This window comes from Gossypium arboreum, chromosome 1 (genome assembly GCF_025698485.1).
Source record: "Gossypium arboreum isolate Shixiya-1 chromosome 1, ASM2569848v2, whole genome shotgun sequence".
Taxonomy (NCBI): Eukaryota; Viridiplantae; Streptophyta; class Magnoliopsida; order Malvales; family Malvaceae; genus Gossypium; species Gossypium arboreum.
The window spans coordinates 120,682,274-120,700,981 of NC_069070.1; the positions used below are offsets into that span (position 1 = coordinate 120,682,274).

Genomic DNA, 18,708 nt, shown 5'->3' on the forward strand with positions numbered 1-18,708 from the left:
CCAAAAATGCAGATATTGACTCAATTTATCAAACACATCGTCAACACTAATAAAATTTACCCAGTTCCAAAGATGGCAGACGAATGTGAAGATCAACGCCGCTAGCGGAGGAATTCTGGACTTTAATCAAATCTCCACTCCACAACATGCAACCAATGCCATCACCATACTCATAAGCCACACACGAACAATTCTTCATGTTCATGCATTGGTCTTTGCACTGGCCATTACTTATTGATGACGGGTGCTAAAATGTTGGCACTTTCATCCTCTTCATCTCCAAAAACCCATCATCACCTTGGCCTGCTCGCTCCCATTGTTGTAATCTTTTTAGAACTGCAAAGGGGTAGTCCTAAAACATCCACTACTCTAATTACCTCTACTCCATTCTTCTATATTCCTAGGCCTAAACCCCTTTTAGCAACTGCAAATGGGTCGTTTCGATGAATCACATATTCCAAATGCCCCCACAGTATCCATAAACATCACAGTTTGTTTGATAACTAGAATACTTGTTTATCCAGCTCCCTTTCCCCGCATCCCATTTCCATTCAGTGAATTTTCCTTGAGAATCTAATTCACCGTATATCTATATAAAGTCATTAGAAAATTCGTAAGTCATATAGTACGGTTGTTGTGGATTATCTACAACAACATCAAACCCTTCAAGATAAGCAGTGTACTTATCTATTAAGCTAATAAAGGTATTCCCATTCTATGGACCGGTCTGATAATAGAGCTTGTTATTCTTTCTAATGATGCCCTCTGAGCTATTGAACGGTTCAAGGTTAAGATTAAGTTACCATCAAGTGGGTCATCAAATGCTTTTCCATGATTTCAGCTCTACTTTACGACCCTTTTTAACATCAGTGCTGATCTTCATAGTTTCAGTGAAGGCATTAGAAGGATCTTCGAAACTCTCCCATAAGTTGCTTGCTCCATCCTCACCGTTACTAAGGACAAGGTTTCCAGAGTCTAAAAGTTGGGCAGTTGTTTCATTAGGAGTTGTATTGTTAACATGTGATGACCAAAGTGTAACACCCTAAACCCAGCCTAGACGTTATGGCCGAATCTGCGATGTCATATTGAAGTGTTTTTCGAAAAAACATAATTTCGTTGAGAAATTTGTTCTCTTATTAAAACCTCTTTGTGATCTTAACAAAAGTTCAAGATATCATGTTCTTTATTAAAACTCAAATCGTTTTGGCAAAATGTTAACCATATTAGATTGTCATTACACTTTAAAACAATGTTTGTTGCGAAAGCTTTTAAAATTTGTTGTGTAAGCGAGGTGTTTAAAAAACATTTATCTTTTGAAAATCCGCGGCCTACTACTAACAAATATGAATCAAGTAAATAAATCCCAAATTATAATAAAAACTTAAAGAGGCCTTATTACATAAAAATACCCAAATTATACTACTTATAAGTTAAAAGATAACATGGAAGTGTAAGCTGTTGTGTGGCCACCTTCGAGTCCCTCGCAGCACCGATCCGGCTAAAGATTACCTGCGCAGATAAGCAGAAGAATGAGTTTACGAAAACTCAGTGTGTAATCCCTTAATAAGTAAATAGTAAAACATACAGTGAGCAAAAATAGTCTGGGCCTAAGCCTATATCAGTAACAGTTCAGTTTCAGTTAGGGCCTTAGCCTAATATAGTAACAGTATCAGAGTGGGCCTTAGCCCAATTTAGTAGCAGTCAAGGTACAGATATGCAATCAGAAATTCTACCCAACCAGCCTCTACACACCACTCCGTCCAACCTACACACCATGTGGGGATAAAATTAACCCACCTATCCCTACATACCAAAAATAACACCGGTTGCGGCACTAAACAATATTTACAGCAGAGCTACCAGTACAGTACACTTCCTCTAAATATAGTAAACCCATCCCCATGCAATATGTTATGTCATAAAATCTTATGTGTATGCAACAACGTCATGCTCGATTACAACCATACATATCATAGGGGCATATTAGTCATTTTACCCCATAGGGGTATAACAGTCATTTCATCAAATTAGGGTCTGGGTATACTTACCGACCCAACAGTAAGTCTACAATGGTCTTAGGCGACCCGTGAAACCCTAACAGTCAAACAATAAAAATAGGCCCAAGGCCCATAATGTGGCCCACTAAGCCCAAGAATGGCCTTGGCCGTGTGCCTGGCTCAATAAACTCCACACGTTCATGTGGTTCACCCGTGTGGGGCCCATATGACCCATTTCAGCCCATCAAGGCCCAAATCAACCTCAGACCATGAAATCACTCATGGCCGGCCTTTACGATCTTACACCCACGTTTATGCATTCGGGTTACCACACAAGCAAGTGCACCCTCGTGAAATGTCGACGGTCACCTATTTTGATTTTTGCCGACTTATGATTATAACAGTATGGTTACACACCTGATGTGATTTGACGTTAACCGCACTCCGAATCCTTTTATACCTGAAGTGGCATCTAATCAGTTACATAACTCATGTTTCAAATGGAGCCTAATAGAGTTCCCAAATTGACCATAGTCTCCTTACCTGAAAACAATCGTAAGCGTACCTCTAGTTCCTAGGAGATGTGCCAATCAATTTCGATCACTACCTACACGAATGTCACCACCTTTAATAAACCCGTATTTGGAGTATAATACAATCTATGCATATCGTTCAATACTGCCTTTCGAATAATAACCTATGTTCCCATACAATAAACCTCAATTCACTTACCAATAATGACAGAGCAGATTGTAGATAAGTGATGCAGTGCACAAAGAACCGAGAAGGAGGATTGATTTGAAACAGTAAACATGGGATAATGATCAAAACGAGGAGAAGAAAGAAGATGGTACTCAGAGAAGTGAAAACCGAAGGGAGAAAGAAATAAGACAGAGGCCTACCAACCAATATTCGGCCAAAGGAAAAATGATTGAATGAGAGGGAATGATGAAGTAATCGCCCAAAGCTCGGAGAGGGGGAGAATAGAAGAAAATCGACCCAACCATAAAGTGTAAAGAGAAAAGAATTGCGAGAGAGAAAAGAAGAAAAAAATGTAAGGGGAGTCAGCTAATAAGGCAATTGACCGAAAGGAAGATTAAAGTTGCATAAAAAGCAGAAAAGAAAAGGTACCTAAAAGACCCCAAAAAAATTGGCCTCCAAAATTGAAAGTGCAAATAAGCAAAAGAAAAGCACTTGATAGCAACTAAAATAGAGAAAAAAAAAACCTATTACTCTCCAAGCCGAATTCCTTTGAGTACCTAGAGTCCCCATTCGGCACCAACACTCCCTCAACTTCACATCCCCTTGATTTTCTCCTAAAATCTCTCCACAACATCCTCAAACCGATCCCTCAACAACTCAACCACTTAATTTGAAATTTAAACTTTTCAGTGTTTCGATCAACCCACAACTTTCCCATGGCACAGCAGCAAAATAAAACACTCCACTACCCCCACCAAGATTCGAACCTCAATCCTTAAGCATAGATATCACACCACTTATACCCTAGACCAGCAAGCCCTTTTTGTCATGTTTTACCCACATTTAATTAAAAGCCTACTGCCTAGAGACAGTGCTTATTCCTTTAAAAACAAAACTTTTTGCACCTGCCCAGGCTTAAACTCAAGACTTCTCAGACACTTCCCAGGACACTTAACCACTAAACCAAATACAAAATTTATGGCACTTTCTTGCACATATAAACATTTATGTGCAGCCTCCAACTGTTCCTATGCTCAAGACCTAATACTTCTAAGCCCAAAATTCGGGGTGTTACACAAATAACCTCAGCTTTTCCATTGGAAACAACAAGGTTGCCATCATCTGATATGTTGAGAATCCCAAAAGAGTCTTTGAGATGGCTGTTTCTATTTGCTACCCATACAACAATTTGTACGGGGACTTGATTGTAGAGAATCCCTATATAACAATTGCTGGAGTTAGCCAAGCTGAAGAATCCCAATCGGAAAACACCATTCTGGGAGATTAAAACATCAGGGTCTATGATGGATTTTGATGGTGTTATTGTGTCTAAAGTAGTGGCAAATAGTAAGTAAAAGCAAGATATTAAAGCTAGTAAAACAGAGCAGCTAATAGTTTTCCCCATAAGCTCTTCCCAGAACTTGGAAGAGACGCTATGATTTATGAATGATATTTAACTCAACTCAATTTTTTTTTCAGTTAAAAAAAAAGTCTGATTTTGATATGATGTAATGATATTTCAAGGCAGCTGCAAATGTTTACATCGAGATTGGAATTTTCTTCAAGCACTAATCACTACCTATTTTGTATTAGAATATTGTATTCAACTAGCATGTCACCCTGATCGTGAAAATTAATACTTCTAGCTTGTCATGCACGTTTAATTTGGTTGACTTGCAGACTCATTTATCTTCCACCCAAAATGAAAGTTTAATTTGCTTTCCACTGTTTTATTCTTAAAAATTACATTGTTGATTTAAGACATCAAAAAAAGTCTCTTTACGGAAACGCGAGGACATACGGGGAGTTGCCAGGAAAGATCTGTGAAAGATACATCCCGAACTTAAGAGGAACTTTACTAGTTAGTGGAAAACTTAAAACACTAACTATATCATGGAAGATTATGGCTGCAAGATTGGAACGATGCTTTGACCCAAAACAATGAATCCACCAAAAACAATGGAAGACTTTTGGGTTAGGTAAATTTGGGTTTGAATCATTTTAATTTTAAATCATTTTTAAGTTTAGATTGAACAGTTTCGAATTGTTGATTTTTTTATGTTCAAATCAAATTGGATCGAGTTTGAATTTGAATTTCATCAAATGAGTTTTCGATTTTAGCATTAAACTAACATGTTCAAATATAATAGTAAATTCACTCGAAAGGAACAAATAAAATTACAATTATCATAGAAATGAAATGATAAAAATAGGTTGAATATAAAAGATAAATTTCAATACTTAAAACTGTATTTCTAAACGCTACAAATAATTAATTTGTATCTCTATCGGCCATCAAGGTTTGTAAGAGTTACATCATTAAATGAAGCCCTATCTTCATCATCATGACTCAATAGTGGTGCTTCAGTGAAAGCAGGTTGTTTTGGAGTGTTAAGATCTGAAATCTCACTATTAAGCATTGAAACAATTGTAGGCATAGTGGGCCTATCTTTGGCAAATTCTTGAACACATAGCAAACCAACATGTATGCATCTCCATATTTCTTTTTCGTTTTCATTCTTTGAATATGTTTCTGACTCTAAAATCACTTCATCTACTATGCCACAAATATCGCCTTCCCTCCACAATTTCCATGCCTGAGAATAGAAAAGAAAATTTGTCTAAATTAATACTTAAACTTTTCAGCCTAAATCAACTCAAAATTATAAACACAAAGTCTAAATAGATTTTGATCAGCTCAATTCAACATATATAAAGATCCAACTGTTCAAAATTTCTTGCTTAAGCTTATTTACCTATGTCTAAATTGAGCTTCATTCTTAGGCTCAACTTAAACTCGATATTGTAGTCAAGCTCGAATTTCAATTGAAAATGTTCAATATATATTTAAAGCAAAAAAGTGAGCCTATACTCAATTCAAGTATTAGGACTCTCGATGTCACCTTGCAAGCTACTCAATTCAAGCATTAAGATTCTCAAGATTAGCTCATGATCTCTCAACTCAATAGTTACTTGATTCGAACCTGCATAGCTTGCAAAAACGACTTCTTACACCTTAATTCTATCCACCAACATCTCTAATTATCTTATAAACTTACATATCCCAAGAGGCTAAATCCATACTGATCGTTGTAAAAGCTTGTGCTTCTTCTTCCACTAACAACCTCTAGCAATAGAACTCCAAAACTGAATACATCTGATTTCTCTGAAAATTGCCCTCGCATTACATACTCAGGAGACATATAACCACTGTATTTTAACATTAAAAACAACACCAATTACAATTCTGACCTAAACTTGTTCATGAGTAGGTCCAAATTAAAATTAAATAATAAAAGTATAAAATAATATATTCTTTACTATTTTAATTTTTAACAATGGTAAAATGAGTCCATAGATCAAACTAAGCCAAACTAAATTTAGGTCTAGGCATATAATTTTTTTAACCATCGGACTTGATCCATCAATAGATATATCTATACCATATTTTATCAAAAAAAAAAGAATAATAAAATTAAATGATAGGGAGAAAGTTCCAACTTACTAAGTTCCAACAACCCTTTTAGTGTTAGCTTGATTTTCATTGCCTCCGAAAATCCTAGCCATCCCAAAATCCGAAATTTTTGGGTTTAATTCTTCATCAAGTAAAATGTTACTTGCTTTTAGATCTCTGTGTATAATCTTTAGCCTTGAATCTCTATGAAGATAAAGCAATCCTCGACTAATCCCTTCAATAATGTTGAATCGTTTTCTCCAACCCAAAACATCTTTTTTAGCTGGATCTATGACAAAACTTAAACAATAAGACCTCAAAATTTATAGTTAATTTCTATAATAGTGGATCTAAAATACAATCATCCTTGTATTTTCTACCATATTGTATTAATTGTGATTGTGGAAAGAATTGATGTTATGTCAATCAATTGAAATAAATATTGAACAGTGAAGAGAGTCAAAATATTTCGTTGCTGCCATTCAAATCTCAGAATATAATTACATTATAGACATGTCCATGACCAAGCCATAACCTATTTTTCATATCCTCTTCCACAAGTTTGCACAAAATCAACTAGGCGACCAATTTTATTGCTTAAAAAAAGTTAGAATCAGACTTCTATATTTTATAATTACTAGCTTCTAATGTGACATATGTGTGATTTTGATATTTAATTAATTTTTAAATATTAAATTTTTAAGGGTAAGCTATAAAGATAATCATTCAATTAAAGTGTTTCTATTTAATGTTACAGAAATTTAATATTTTGGTCACCCTTGTGTTAAATCATTAATAGTTATTTGATGGCAGAATATCCTTACATAACGATTGTTTAATAGAAAAAAGGGTCACTATTTGCCACCCATACAACAGTTTGTTCGGGGATTTGATGGTACAATATCCCTACAGAACGATTGCTGGAGTTAGCCAAGCTGAAGAATCCCAATCGGAAAATACCATTCTGGGAGATTACAATTCAGGGTCTTTGATGGATTTTGATGGTGTTATGGTATCTAAAGCAGTGGCAAATAGCAAGTAAAAGCAAGATATTAAAGATGGTAAAACATAGCAGATAATAGTTTTTCCCATAATCTCTACCCAGAACTTTGACGTCATTTAAATAACTTTGACTAATACAGGTAGCTGTTGTCAAACCGATGAATTTACTCTCTCATTTGAATAACTTTGACTAATGAAGCACATGATATTCTTTTTCAAAATTATTTTCTGGATTATTCTTTTAACAACGACCGAGTCTTGTTAAGGAAAAAAAAAAGGTCTCTTACCAATTATAATATACTTTATGGCATAAGTTTATGCTTTTCCTTGCCTAACATTTTTTAAAAATTAATTCAAAGATCTAATAGTTTTCGAAGAACTTTGCCTCTCCTTTAGAGTTCCACGTAATTGAGCTCTAAATTTAATTGAGGTCTAATATAACTATTGGGTATCAAAAAATCACTAATAAAAATTAAAAAAGATTAGAATAGGTTACTAACCAAATAGAAACGCGTACAAACTTTTGTTAGGCATGTACTTGTAGATCAGCATCTTCTCTTCTCCATCAACACAACACCCAAATAATCTAACCAGATTTGGATGTTGGAGTTTTGAAATCACCACCACTTCATTCATAAATCCTTCCAACCCTTACCCCGAACCTTTTGACAATCTCTTAAATGCTCTTTCCTTTCCATCATCTAATGTTCCCAGCACACATAATCCAGTTCATAAGACTTGATAGAAGGAAAATGTCATTTCATCGATCATGTATTTTCCGAAAATCACCATTGTTTATTACCCTGTAAACTAGACAGAAGCCACTTTGCCTTAGCTTTTTTGCATGATGGAAGTTGTTTATCGTAGTGACAAGTTCTATGAAACTAGATAGTGGCAACTGCTAGAGTTTAACTTCGATTGAATTTTCTTCTATATTTTCACTATAAAATTGGTGTTCGATCTATTTACAAATTGGATATTTTCGTAGAAAAGTTACCCTCATGGAAGATAGTTAGAACTACTACTCTTATGTTTGTAAAGATTTGAAAGCCCCAAATGCATGGTCTCATAATATTTTAAAAAATATATTAGAATAAGTTACTAACCAAAGAGGAAAGCATCCAAACTTTTGTTGGGCATATATTCGTAGACAAGCATCTTCTCTTCTCCTTCAACACAACAGCCAAACAATCTAACCAGATTTCGATGTTGAAGCTTAGAGATCACCGCCATTTCATTCATAAATTCTTCCAACCCTTGCACCGAAGCTTTCGACAATCTTTTTACTGCTATTTCCTTCCCATCATCTAATGTTCCCTACACACAAAATTCAACTCACAAGACTTGATAGAAAAAAGGAAAATGTCATTTCATTGACACTGAATTTGCAAATCGCCATTATTTATTACCTTGTAAACTGGACCGAAACCACCCTGCCCTAGCTTTTCTGCGTGATTGAAGTTGTTTGTCGCGGTGGCAAGTTCTTCGAAATTGAATATGGGCAGCTGCTGGAGTTTTACTCCAATTGAATTTTCTCCTATATTTTCACTACAAATTTGGTGTTTGACCTCTTTTTGTTTTTTATTCCCGCCTGAGATAAGATGGATGTAGTTAGTACCATATTGGTGAATGTACCCCTTTTATCTTAATATTCGTGTATATATTCATAGCCTAAGTTTTAATTTCTTAATAAATTATAAATACATTTAAATATTTTTCATATATATTACCTTTATTTTTAGCCATCCTACACCATAAGAAGAGTGCAGAAATTGTAATAACTACTATGCCCGCAATTGCTGTTGTAATAACAGTGACCTTTCTACTTTTCCCTTTATCTGCAAATAGGGAAACTTGGTTAATAACTTCAACACCAAAAAGGCAGATATTTGACGCAATTTATCAAACACATGGTCGACACTCAGAAAATTTACCCAGTTCCGAAGAAGGCAGACGAATGTAAAGATCGACTCCGAGACTGGAGAGTTTCTTGACATCAACCAAATCTCCACTCCACAACATGCAACCAATGCCATCATCATACGCATAAGCCACGCACGAACAATTCTTCATGCATTCATCTTTGCAGTCACCGTTAACTATTAATGACCGGTACAGAAAGGTCGGCACTTTCATCATCTGCATCTCCAAAAACTCATCATCACCTTGGCCTGCTCCACTGCCATTGTTGTTATCTCTTTGGCACTGCAAAGGGGTATTCCTAAAACACCCACTACTCCAATTACCTCTACTCCATTCCTCTGCATTCCTAGGCTTAAACCCCTTTAAGCAACTGCAAATGGGTCGTTTCGATGAATCGCATATGCCAAATGCCCCACAGATTCCATAAACATCACAATCTGATTCATGACTAGGATACCTGTTTATCCAGTTCCCTTTATCCGCATCCCATCTCCGTTCAATGAATTTTCCCTGAGAATCTAATTCATAGTATATCAACCTAAAGTCATTAGAATATTCATAAGTGATATAGTACGGTTGTTGTGGATTATCTGCAACAACATCAAACCCATCAAAATTAACGGTGTACATATATACTATGCCAATAAAGATATTCCCATTCCATGGACCGGTCCGAAAATAGAGCTGGTTATCCTTCCGAATGACAAGCTCTGGGATGTTGAAATGTTCAAAACCAAGAGAAAAGTTACCATCAGATGGATCATCAATGCTTTTCCATGATTTCAGCTCCACTTTACGACCCGTTTTTATTTCAACGCCGATCTTCATTGTTTGAAGGAATACATTACAAGGGTGTTGAAAACTCTCCCATAAGCTGCTTCCTGCATCGTCACCATTACTGAGAACGAGGTTTCCTAAGTCCGAAAGCTGGGCAGTTGTTGCATTAGGAGCTGTATTGGTAACATTTGATGACCAGAGAATCTCAGTTTTGCCATTCAAAACAACAAGGTTGCCATCATCTGATATGTTGAGAATCCCTGAAGAGTCTTTGAGAGGCCTGTTTCTATTTGCCACCCACACAACAGTTTGTACGGGGATTTGATGGTACAATATCCCTACATAACGATTGCTGGAGTTAGCCAAGCTGAAGAATCCCAATCGGAAAATACCATTCTGGGAGATTATAAATTCAGGGTCTTTGATGGATTTTGATGGTGTTACGGTATCTAAAGCAGTACCAAACTGCAAGCAAAAACAAGATACTAAACCTAATAAAACAGAGCAGCTAATAGTTTTTCCCATAATCGCTTCCCAGAACTTGGAATTAGTTGGGGGATCTTTAAGGATTTACATTAAATGAACTCAAATCAAATTTCTTTCTAGTTTTTTTTTTTTAAAAAAAGAAGATGATAGGATGTAATGATGTTTCCTGGCAGCTGCAAATGTTTATATCAAAATTTGAAGTTTCTTCAAGAGCTAGTCGCCTCTTTATTTTCTTTGCGTTTCTGTCGACTTTTCCTTGATGGGATTGCAGTACCAAAAAAATCAACTACAACATGCCATCCTGTTCATTCCAATTTTTGCTTTGCATGATGAGTTAATGATAAAATATTGTAGGAAAAGATTAAAATCAAAATTAAATTTAAAAAAATTACCTCATTAGTCAATCAACTTTTGCTTTTATTTTGTTTACCCAAAATGAAATTTTTATAATTTCAATCACTCAACTTTTAGGGCGTTTTGATTTTAGTCAACCAACCATTAAATCTTTAATTAATGGCAGTTGATTATACAAGCTACATCATGTTCACACTTTAATTTTAGTCACTCAACTTTTAGGTTATTTTTATTTTGGTTACCTCAAAAATATTGATCGGGGTAAAAACAAAAGGATTAAAATAAAAAATAGTAAAAACTAAAATAATGTTTTAAAATTATCAAATTGTACTTGTTTACTCCCTTGTTTGGAGTTCTAATTTTTTCAATATTAAAATTTTAAATTTCAAAACATCAAAACATCAAAATCAATTAAATAAATTATAAAAATTTTGAAATGGTCAACTCATTTATTATTATAATGTTGAAATTAATTAATTTAATTAATTTAATCTCCTTCTAAATTTTAATATTTTATTTTATGTTTGAAATATTTTAAATTTTAATAAATTATTTTAATATTTTGGAACACCTACACACCTCAGCAAAATGGTGTTAGTGAGAGGAAGAATCGAACTTTGATGGATATGGTCAGGTGCTTAATGTTTGAAAGGAATTTGCCTAAGACATTTTTGGCAGAGGCAGTTACCACTACAGTTTACCTTCAAAATAGGCTACCAACCAATGCATTGGTTCAGAAAACTCTATTTGAGGCATGGTTTGGGTTCAAACCATCACTTGCTCACCTGAAGGTCTTTGGTTGCATCTGATATGCACATGTTCCTACTGTCAAGAGGGACAAGTTAGCCAAGAAAGCTCAACCTAGTATCCTGGTGCGTTATAGCAGTGTGAAGAAAGGCTACAGGATCTTGGATCCTTCATTTAACAGGGTCTTTGTGAGCAGAGACGTAGTATTTAATGAGAAGTCAAGCTGGAACTAGGATAAAAATGAGCCAGAATGTGTTACTAAAGACTTGGTGACAGATCAGATTGAAGGTGATCAAGATGAACCTAAAATGGACATTGATGATGTGCCAGCTAGAGGAATCAGACCATTGGTTGAAATATATGAGAGAGCTAAAGTGGCTGTTGTTGAACCAAGCTGCTTTGAACAAGCTGAAGCTCAACAAGGATGGAAACAAGCCATGCTCGATGAAATTAGCATGACTAAAAAGAATCAGACTTGGGAGCTAGTTGCAAGGCCAGCCAACAGGAAGGCCATAGGAGTGAAATAGGTGTTTCGAGCCAAGCATAATGCTGATGGAACTTTGAACAAGCTAAAAGCAAGGCTGGTAGTAAAAGGATTCAGTCAGAGGTATGGCATTGACTACCTTGAAACATTTGCACCAGTGGCCAGGCTTGACATAATTAGGCTACTAGTTGCTTTGGCTGCACAAAAGCAATGGCAAATACATCAACTAGATGTAAAATCAACATTCATCAATGGTTTTCTTGATGAGGAGATATATGTTGAGCAGCCTAAAGGATTCAAAGTTGTTGGTAAAGAGGATAAAATGCACAAGTTGAAGAAGGCCTTGTATGGCTTGAAACAAGCACCAAGAGCCTAGTATGATAGAATTGACAGCTACCTACCTAGTTTGGGATTTGAAAGAAGCATCACTGAGCCTACCTTGTATATGAAGAAGGAATGTGATGAAACACAGCTCATAGTCTCCTTGTATGTGGATGATCTACTAGTGACAGGAAGCAACAATACCATGTTGGTTGATTTCAAAGGAAAAACGAAGAATATGTTCGAGATGCCAGACTTGGGACAAATGTCCTACTTCTTTGGCATGGAAGTGTCTCAAACTCAGTAAGTAAGTCAGAAGGCATTTGCCTTGAAGATTCTGAACAAATTTCCTTGCTGAACTGTAAGGAAACAAGTACACCAGTTACTGTTGGAGAGAAGCTGTCAAGCCAAGGTGATTTCGAGAAAGTTTTTGAAACAACCTATAGGAATTTTGTTGGATGTTTGCTCTATTTGACAGCTACAAGACCAGACATCATGTTTGCTGTAAGTCTGCTATATAGATTCATGCATTGCAGCAATTTAAAGCATCTACAAGCTGCCAAAAGAGTTCTCAGGTACATCAAAGGTACACTGAGCTTTGGAATGATGTTCACCAAGGTTGATAGCATGAAGCTACTTGGTTATGCTGATAGTGATTGGGCTGGATCGATAGATGATATGAAGAGCACCTCAGGGTATCTGTTTACCCTTGGATCAGCCTATTTTTGTTGGAGTTCGAAGAAGCAAAATGTTGTTGCTCAATCAACTGCTAAAGCTGAGTATGTACCAGCTGCTAGTGCTATTAACCAAGCCATTTGGTTAAGGAAGATCATGACAAACTTGAATCTTCACCAAAGGGAAGCAACAGAGATCAAATGTGACAACCAGTCTGCTGTTGCAATTTCAAAGAATCCAGTGTTCTATGGGAGAACAAAGCACTTCAAGATTAAGTTTCATTTTGTTAGGGAGATGGAACAAACTCAAGAGGTGAAACTGATTCATTGCAGTTCTGAGGATCAGCTTGCTGATATCTTGACAAAACCCCTTAGTGTGTCAAGGTTCATGCATTTGAGAGTCAAAATGGAAGTATACAGCATGCAAGCCAAGAAGTGTTGAAGTTGGCCTGCATGCAGCACATGAAGCAGAACAAACCACCTGGGCCATGCATGCAGCAACTGAAGCACATTGCTGCTGTTGTATTTTATTTTGTTTTGTTACTTTAATTGTTGTTTTGTAACTTAGTTATATTTGAACTAAGTAGGTGACATATTTGATGTAATTAGGTTAACCTTGAGCTGTTAAATCAGCTTTGCAAAATGTACAAGTTATGTACATGTATTGGCATCAAACTTTCTTTCATTGTTAATGAAAAATCATCAGAATTCTTCATTCAGTTCGCTTTTTCTTTGCTTTCTTTTGTCCTTCAAGCCCAATTCTATTTTGTTTGCTTAGCAAGTATCGAGTCTTCTAGCTCAAGAAACTGCTAACTTCATTCATCTCTCATTCTTAGTTCCAACAAAAATTCATAAGCCATGTAAAACATTTGTTGTTGATTGTTATAGTATTCACAATACACATATGTTTAATGTGTAATTAGATAAGTGGTTACTCAGTTAGAATTTGCTAGGCTTGTAATATCCTGATTTTGGGCCTAGTCGGAATAGTGGTTTCGTGACCACAAAATCCGAGATATAAATAATTATTTTATGATTATTTTAAGGTCTATGATATGATTGCATGATTGTGTGAAAATTTCGTGAATTTATGCATAAAGTGCTTAATTTGAAATTTGGGACTAAATTGAATAAATTGCAAAACTTGTGTTCTAGAAGTATTTTGCATAAAATTGAATTAGATTATTAATTAGAGGTCCTTAAAGAGTAATTTTACCAATTTCTAAGTCTATGGACAAAAATTGGACATGGATGGAATTTTTGGAAAGTTTAGTAGTAAGGGCATTTTGGTCATTTAGGGGTAAAATGAATTAAAATACAAAATTAAAAGCCAATTTTGCTCATCTTCAACCCCATGGCCGAATATAGCAAGGAGAAACCATGGCTAGGGTTTTTCAAGCTTCCAAGCTCGATTGTAAGTTCGTTCTAGCCTCGTTTTTAATGATTTTTACGTTTTTGGAGTCCCGGTAGCTCGATTTAGCTTATGCTAGCAATAATTTAACCTAGGGTTTATATTTGGAAAAATACCCATAGGTGAAATTTGTGTATTTTGGTGTTTTATGATAGAATATGAGGTTTTAAATTATGTTAGACAACTTGTGCTACTCGGTTTTAAGTGAAAACGAGCAAAAGGGCTTAATCGGTAAAAATACCTAATAGTCATAAGTACATGTTAGAGTGAGAATTTGATGTTGCCATAGAAGGAAAAATGATCAGTATGTCATAAAACATAAGAAAATAGGCGAATTTTAATTTACGAGCTTTGGGGCAAAAGTGTAAATATGCAAAAGTTTAGGGGCAAAATTGTAATTTTTCAAAAATATGATTTTGGGTCAATTTGAATAATGTGAGTCCTAATTAGACTATATTTTAAATGATAGAGCAAGGAAACTGAAATTCGGGCTAAAATGGGGAAAATACCAAGTTGTGGACGAAATGGTAAAATAGCCATTTTAGCATACGAGGTAAGTTCATGTGTAAATAATGTAGCATAATTGTTATTTTTAAGTTATTGATATTAATTATGTGTTATGCTGAATTTTATTATGAAATGTATGCTTTGTGGTTAATTTCAAATAATATGTAAATTATGTGAACTACTTGTTAAATATAATTGTTACCGAGTATTGATTTGGCATTCTACGGACGGCAAGGATAAGTGTTCGAGGAAAAGCCCTTTTGAACCTTAGGAATAGATTAGGATACAAGTGACATGTCACTAGGATGGTTGAGCATCCGAACTCGTTGAGTTGAGTCCGAGTTCACTTATGGATGCGAATGTCCGAACTCGTTGAGTTGAGTCCGAGTTCGTGAGATGTAACTAGGCATCCGAACTCGTTGAGTTGAGTCCGAGTTCACTTATGGATGCGAACGCCGAGCTCGTTGAGTTGAGTCCGAGTTTGCTTATGGGCGGGTTACATGATTGCTTGATTGAATATGTGGCACTTATGTGCAAGTTATCCATGTATCCGAATTATATTCGATGTGTTCAACGGGTAAAGTTCTACTCAAATGGAGGAATACTCAAGATGAAAGGGACGTATTGGTAAGTGTTGTGAAATGGATAATTTGAACAGGTATGTACTTAACCCTTGGGTTGAAAACTCGATATAACAACAATATGGTAAGATGATAAATGAAAAGGTGATATGAATGTCTTGGTGATGATTATGCAAATGATGTTTTATGTTTGCTTATATGGTTATGTTACTTGCTATTTGCATGTGAGCTTACTAAGCATTTATGCTTACTCCTCCTTTTCATTCCTTGTAGTGTTGACAAGCCAGCTCGAAATCGGAAGCGGTCGGAGGCACGCTCACACTATCCGTATACCATCTTGACATAATGACTTGTATATTTTGAGTATGGCATGTATAGCATTATAATCATTTTGTATATATGGTCTTATGATATGGTTATTGAGTGGTATGGAGATAGAAATGCTTGGTAATGATTAGCCATTGGAATGGCTAATCATGATCATATTTGGTATTATGTATGTCAAATTGCTAGCTAATCCATGGAAACCATGAAATAGGTAAAATTTACCATAAAATAGATTCAGACAGCAGCAGTGACGTGAGTTTGAAAAATCACTAAAAATAGTATAAATGGAATTAAATAATGAATAAATTATGGAATCGAAGCTTGATGAGTCTATTTTCATATGGAATAAGAGAAACAGGTATATGAGCTATATTTTATGAGATGTTTAAATTTTTGTGAAACAGGGCCAGAGAGATTTCTGGATCCCCTGTTCTGAGTTTGGAAATTCACCATAAATTTTACAAAGATAATTAGAAGTCATGCTTTATATGTACAGATTCCTTATTGAGTCTAGTTTTATTAGAGATAAACGGCATAGTCATTGAAGCTCTGTACAGGGAGATATCTGATTCGTAATACACTGAGGTCAGAGTAGTTGAACCCTGAAACAGGGGAGACTTTAACTAATAAACTGTACTAATTGGCCCAACTAAAAATTCTAGAAAAAAATTAGTAGATATATATATGAGTCTAGTTTCAGGAAAAATTTACGGAATTGGATTTCGAGTTTCGTAACTCGAGATATGATTTTTAAAACGACTGTGATGCAGTTAGCCAGCTTGTCTGGAAATTTTAAAATGAATTGTATGAGCTGTTTAATTAATGAATTAAGTCCGTTAACACCTCGTGTTTGACTCCGCAACGGTCTCGGTGCGGGTGTTACATTTAGTGGTATCAGAGCAGGTTTAGTCGGTTCTCGGACTAACCTAGCATGTGTAAAAGTTTAGCTATACATGCCAGCGATCCGTGATAGTGTGATGTCTTCCGACGCGTATAAGTACCGTCTTATTTAGGCAGGTACTCTCCAACCGAGCTGCGCCAACCATGTTCAATGTTAAGTAAAGGTATTTGAGTAAAATTATGATTATGATAAGTCTCGGTTCAGAAAAGTATGAATAAAGGTTTATGATACATATGTGATAATATGTGAGATGAAAGTTCATGTTGTGATAAATATTCATATTTGCTTAATGCTCATATGATGTAGTGTATGTGGCTTACTTGATAAGATGAACGGAATAAATAGAAAGTAGTAGAGGTATGAATAAAGGTCATAATATTATGATACTGAATGAAAATGTCCTTGTCTTGATTGGATGTCGAATGTTGATGAATGTTAATGGTATATAATTTTTATGAGGTAAAGGATTATAATGAAATGAACTTATCTATGTTAAATTGTTGGACTGAATTATATGATTGTAATGATATGTACATGATGATGCACGAAATGAAAGTTGTGATTGTGATGCAAATATCTATGTTTGTTTGGCCTTATATAATGTCATGAGCATGAATTAATTTAATTAATTGAATGGATAAGTAAAGCTGTCTAGAAAACATAGAATGTATGCATAAGTATATTGTCTAAATGGGACAATAGGAAAATTGGTGTAAGCCAACATGAATGAATGACATGATTTTGATGATGTTACTATGATGATGGAAGTTGTGTCATATGTGTATGTATAAGAAAGTCGAGTCGAGGTCCTACAACCTCCCCTTACCAAAGTGGTACTTATAATGGAATTTCATGAGATTTGTATTGAATAAGTTTTCGGTTGAGAACCCAAAGAGTTCAGCGATAGAATAATTATAAGTATGATCCGAGATTGAAAATGAGCTGATAAGTAAAGTCGAGCCGAAAAAGTATCGGATTGACGTAAAATTATTGGAGTTATGCCTCGTCCTAGTTAGAAAAGGAATTCTCCTTGGTAAATCGAATTACTCAAGTGCAAGGTCGAGAAAAGTGTAAATCGAAATTTATTCAAATTGGCCTTTTTAGTGAATGGTTTAATATAAAATTTGTGACGGCAGAACTAGTTAGGGAAATGATATTTCAAATGTGAATTATCTGAGTGTGACAGTTATGACCGGACAGATTTAGCAGTCTCTTTTGAGATGTTCTATGTGTTCACCCGTTCTCAGAAATATTTCTATGGCTATTGATCTTCTGAAGAAATTCTTGTTATATGGGAATGTCTTCTAATTCTGGTGTTGGATGAAAGCATTGGTAGTCTGACTGGTCTATAATTTATATTGCTCTATTTCATCGGGTATTCTATTTCATTTTGTCTGATAAGAATTGATGAGAGAATACGTATGATATTATGATTCTGTTTCTTCTACTTGATGCTTCATCTGATATATATGTTTGGGAAGATATATTGATCTTGTTATATTTGATTTCAGTGGGATTAAATGATGTTTTCTTCTGGACTTTCTTTCTTTGAAGAATTATCGGGGTATTCCGTATTTTCTCTATGAGTTTGGTTTTCAATTCTCCGGCATAGTATCGTATCTTGGGTTTCTTTATCCTGGATCTCTTTATTCGGATTTCTTTATTCCGGTTTCTATCTTGGATTTCTTTATTCGGTTTTCTTGTTATCTTTGTTCCATAATTTGTCAATTATGACTCATGTTCAATCGTTCTTCACTCGTGATAATCATGTCAAATATGACTATACTTCTAATTTGATCTTGGTAATGTGGTGATTTTAGTATTGGGATTTTTCTAATTTCGTAAAGGATTTGACATCGAGAAAGGCATAGGTGATAAAAGCGCGAGTTTTAGTCGGTATGGTAAATTATTTATTTGAAAGATTTCATGTGACAATTATGTCGGGATTATTTTCCCAAGTTTGATAATAGAATTTCATTTTGTACAGATCAAAGAGTAAATAGTTTGAACGAGAAGTCTATATTTAATAGAAAGAGTTGAATATTAGTTTAAGTCACTAC

General features: G+C 35.1%; 2 protein-coding genes across 3 annotated transcripts; both read right to left on the bottom strand.

Annotated features, from left to right (window-relative positions):
- Positions 1 to 448: 448 nt before the first annotated feature.
- LOC128280931 (G-type lectin S-receptor-like serine/threonine-protein kinase SD1-13) lies at positions 449 to 4,104 on the bottom strand. The gene is made up of 4 exons (XM_053019585.1): positions 3,784 to 4,104; positions 1,443 to 1,509; positions 848 to 975; positions 449 to 589 (listed from the first exon to the last, which is right to left on the bottom strand). The coding sequence occupies exons 1-4, from the start codon at positions 4,102 to 4,104 to the stop codon at positions 449 to 451; spliced, it is 657 nt and encodes a 218-aa protein (XP_052875545.1).
- A 689-nt stretch (positions 4,105 to 4,793) lies between these two features.
- Positions 4,794 to 10,660, bottom strand: LOC108481761 (G-type lectin S-receptor-like serine/threonine-protein kinase At1g11330). Of its 2 annotated transcripts, XM_017784844.2 has the most exons (7): positions 9,090 to 10,660; positions 8,886 to 8,993; positions 8,565 to 8,746; positions 8,262 to 8,472; positions 6,205 to 6,442; positions 5,759 to 5,909; positions 4,794 to 5,296 (listed from the first exon to the last, which is right to left on the bottom strand). In XM_017784844.2, the coding sequence occupies exons 1-7, from the start codon at positions 10,378 to 10,380 to the stop codon at positions 4,985 to 4,987; spliced, it is 2,493 nt and encodes an 830-aa protein (XP_017640333.1). In that variant the 5' UTR covers positions 10,381 to 10,660; the 3' UTR covers positions 4,794 to 4,984. The 2 variants fall into 2 exon arrangements, with proteins under 2 accessions (XP_017640333.1, XP_052887338.1); XM_053031378.1 differs by lacking the exon at positions 5,759 to 5,909 and having other exon boundaries at positions 5,162 to 5,296; positions 9,090 to 10,657.
- Between the last annotated feature and the right edge of the window lie 8,048 nt (positions 10,661 to 18,708).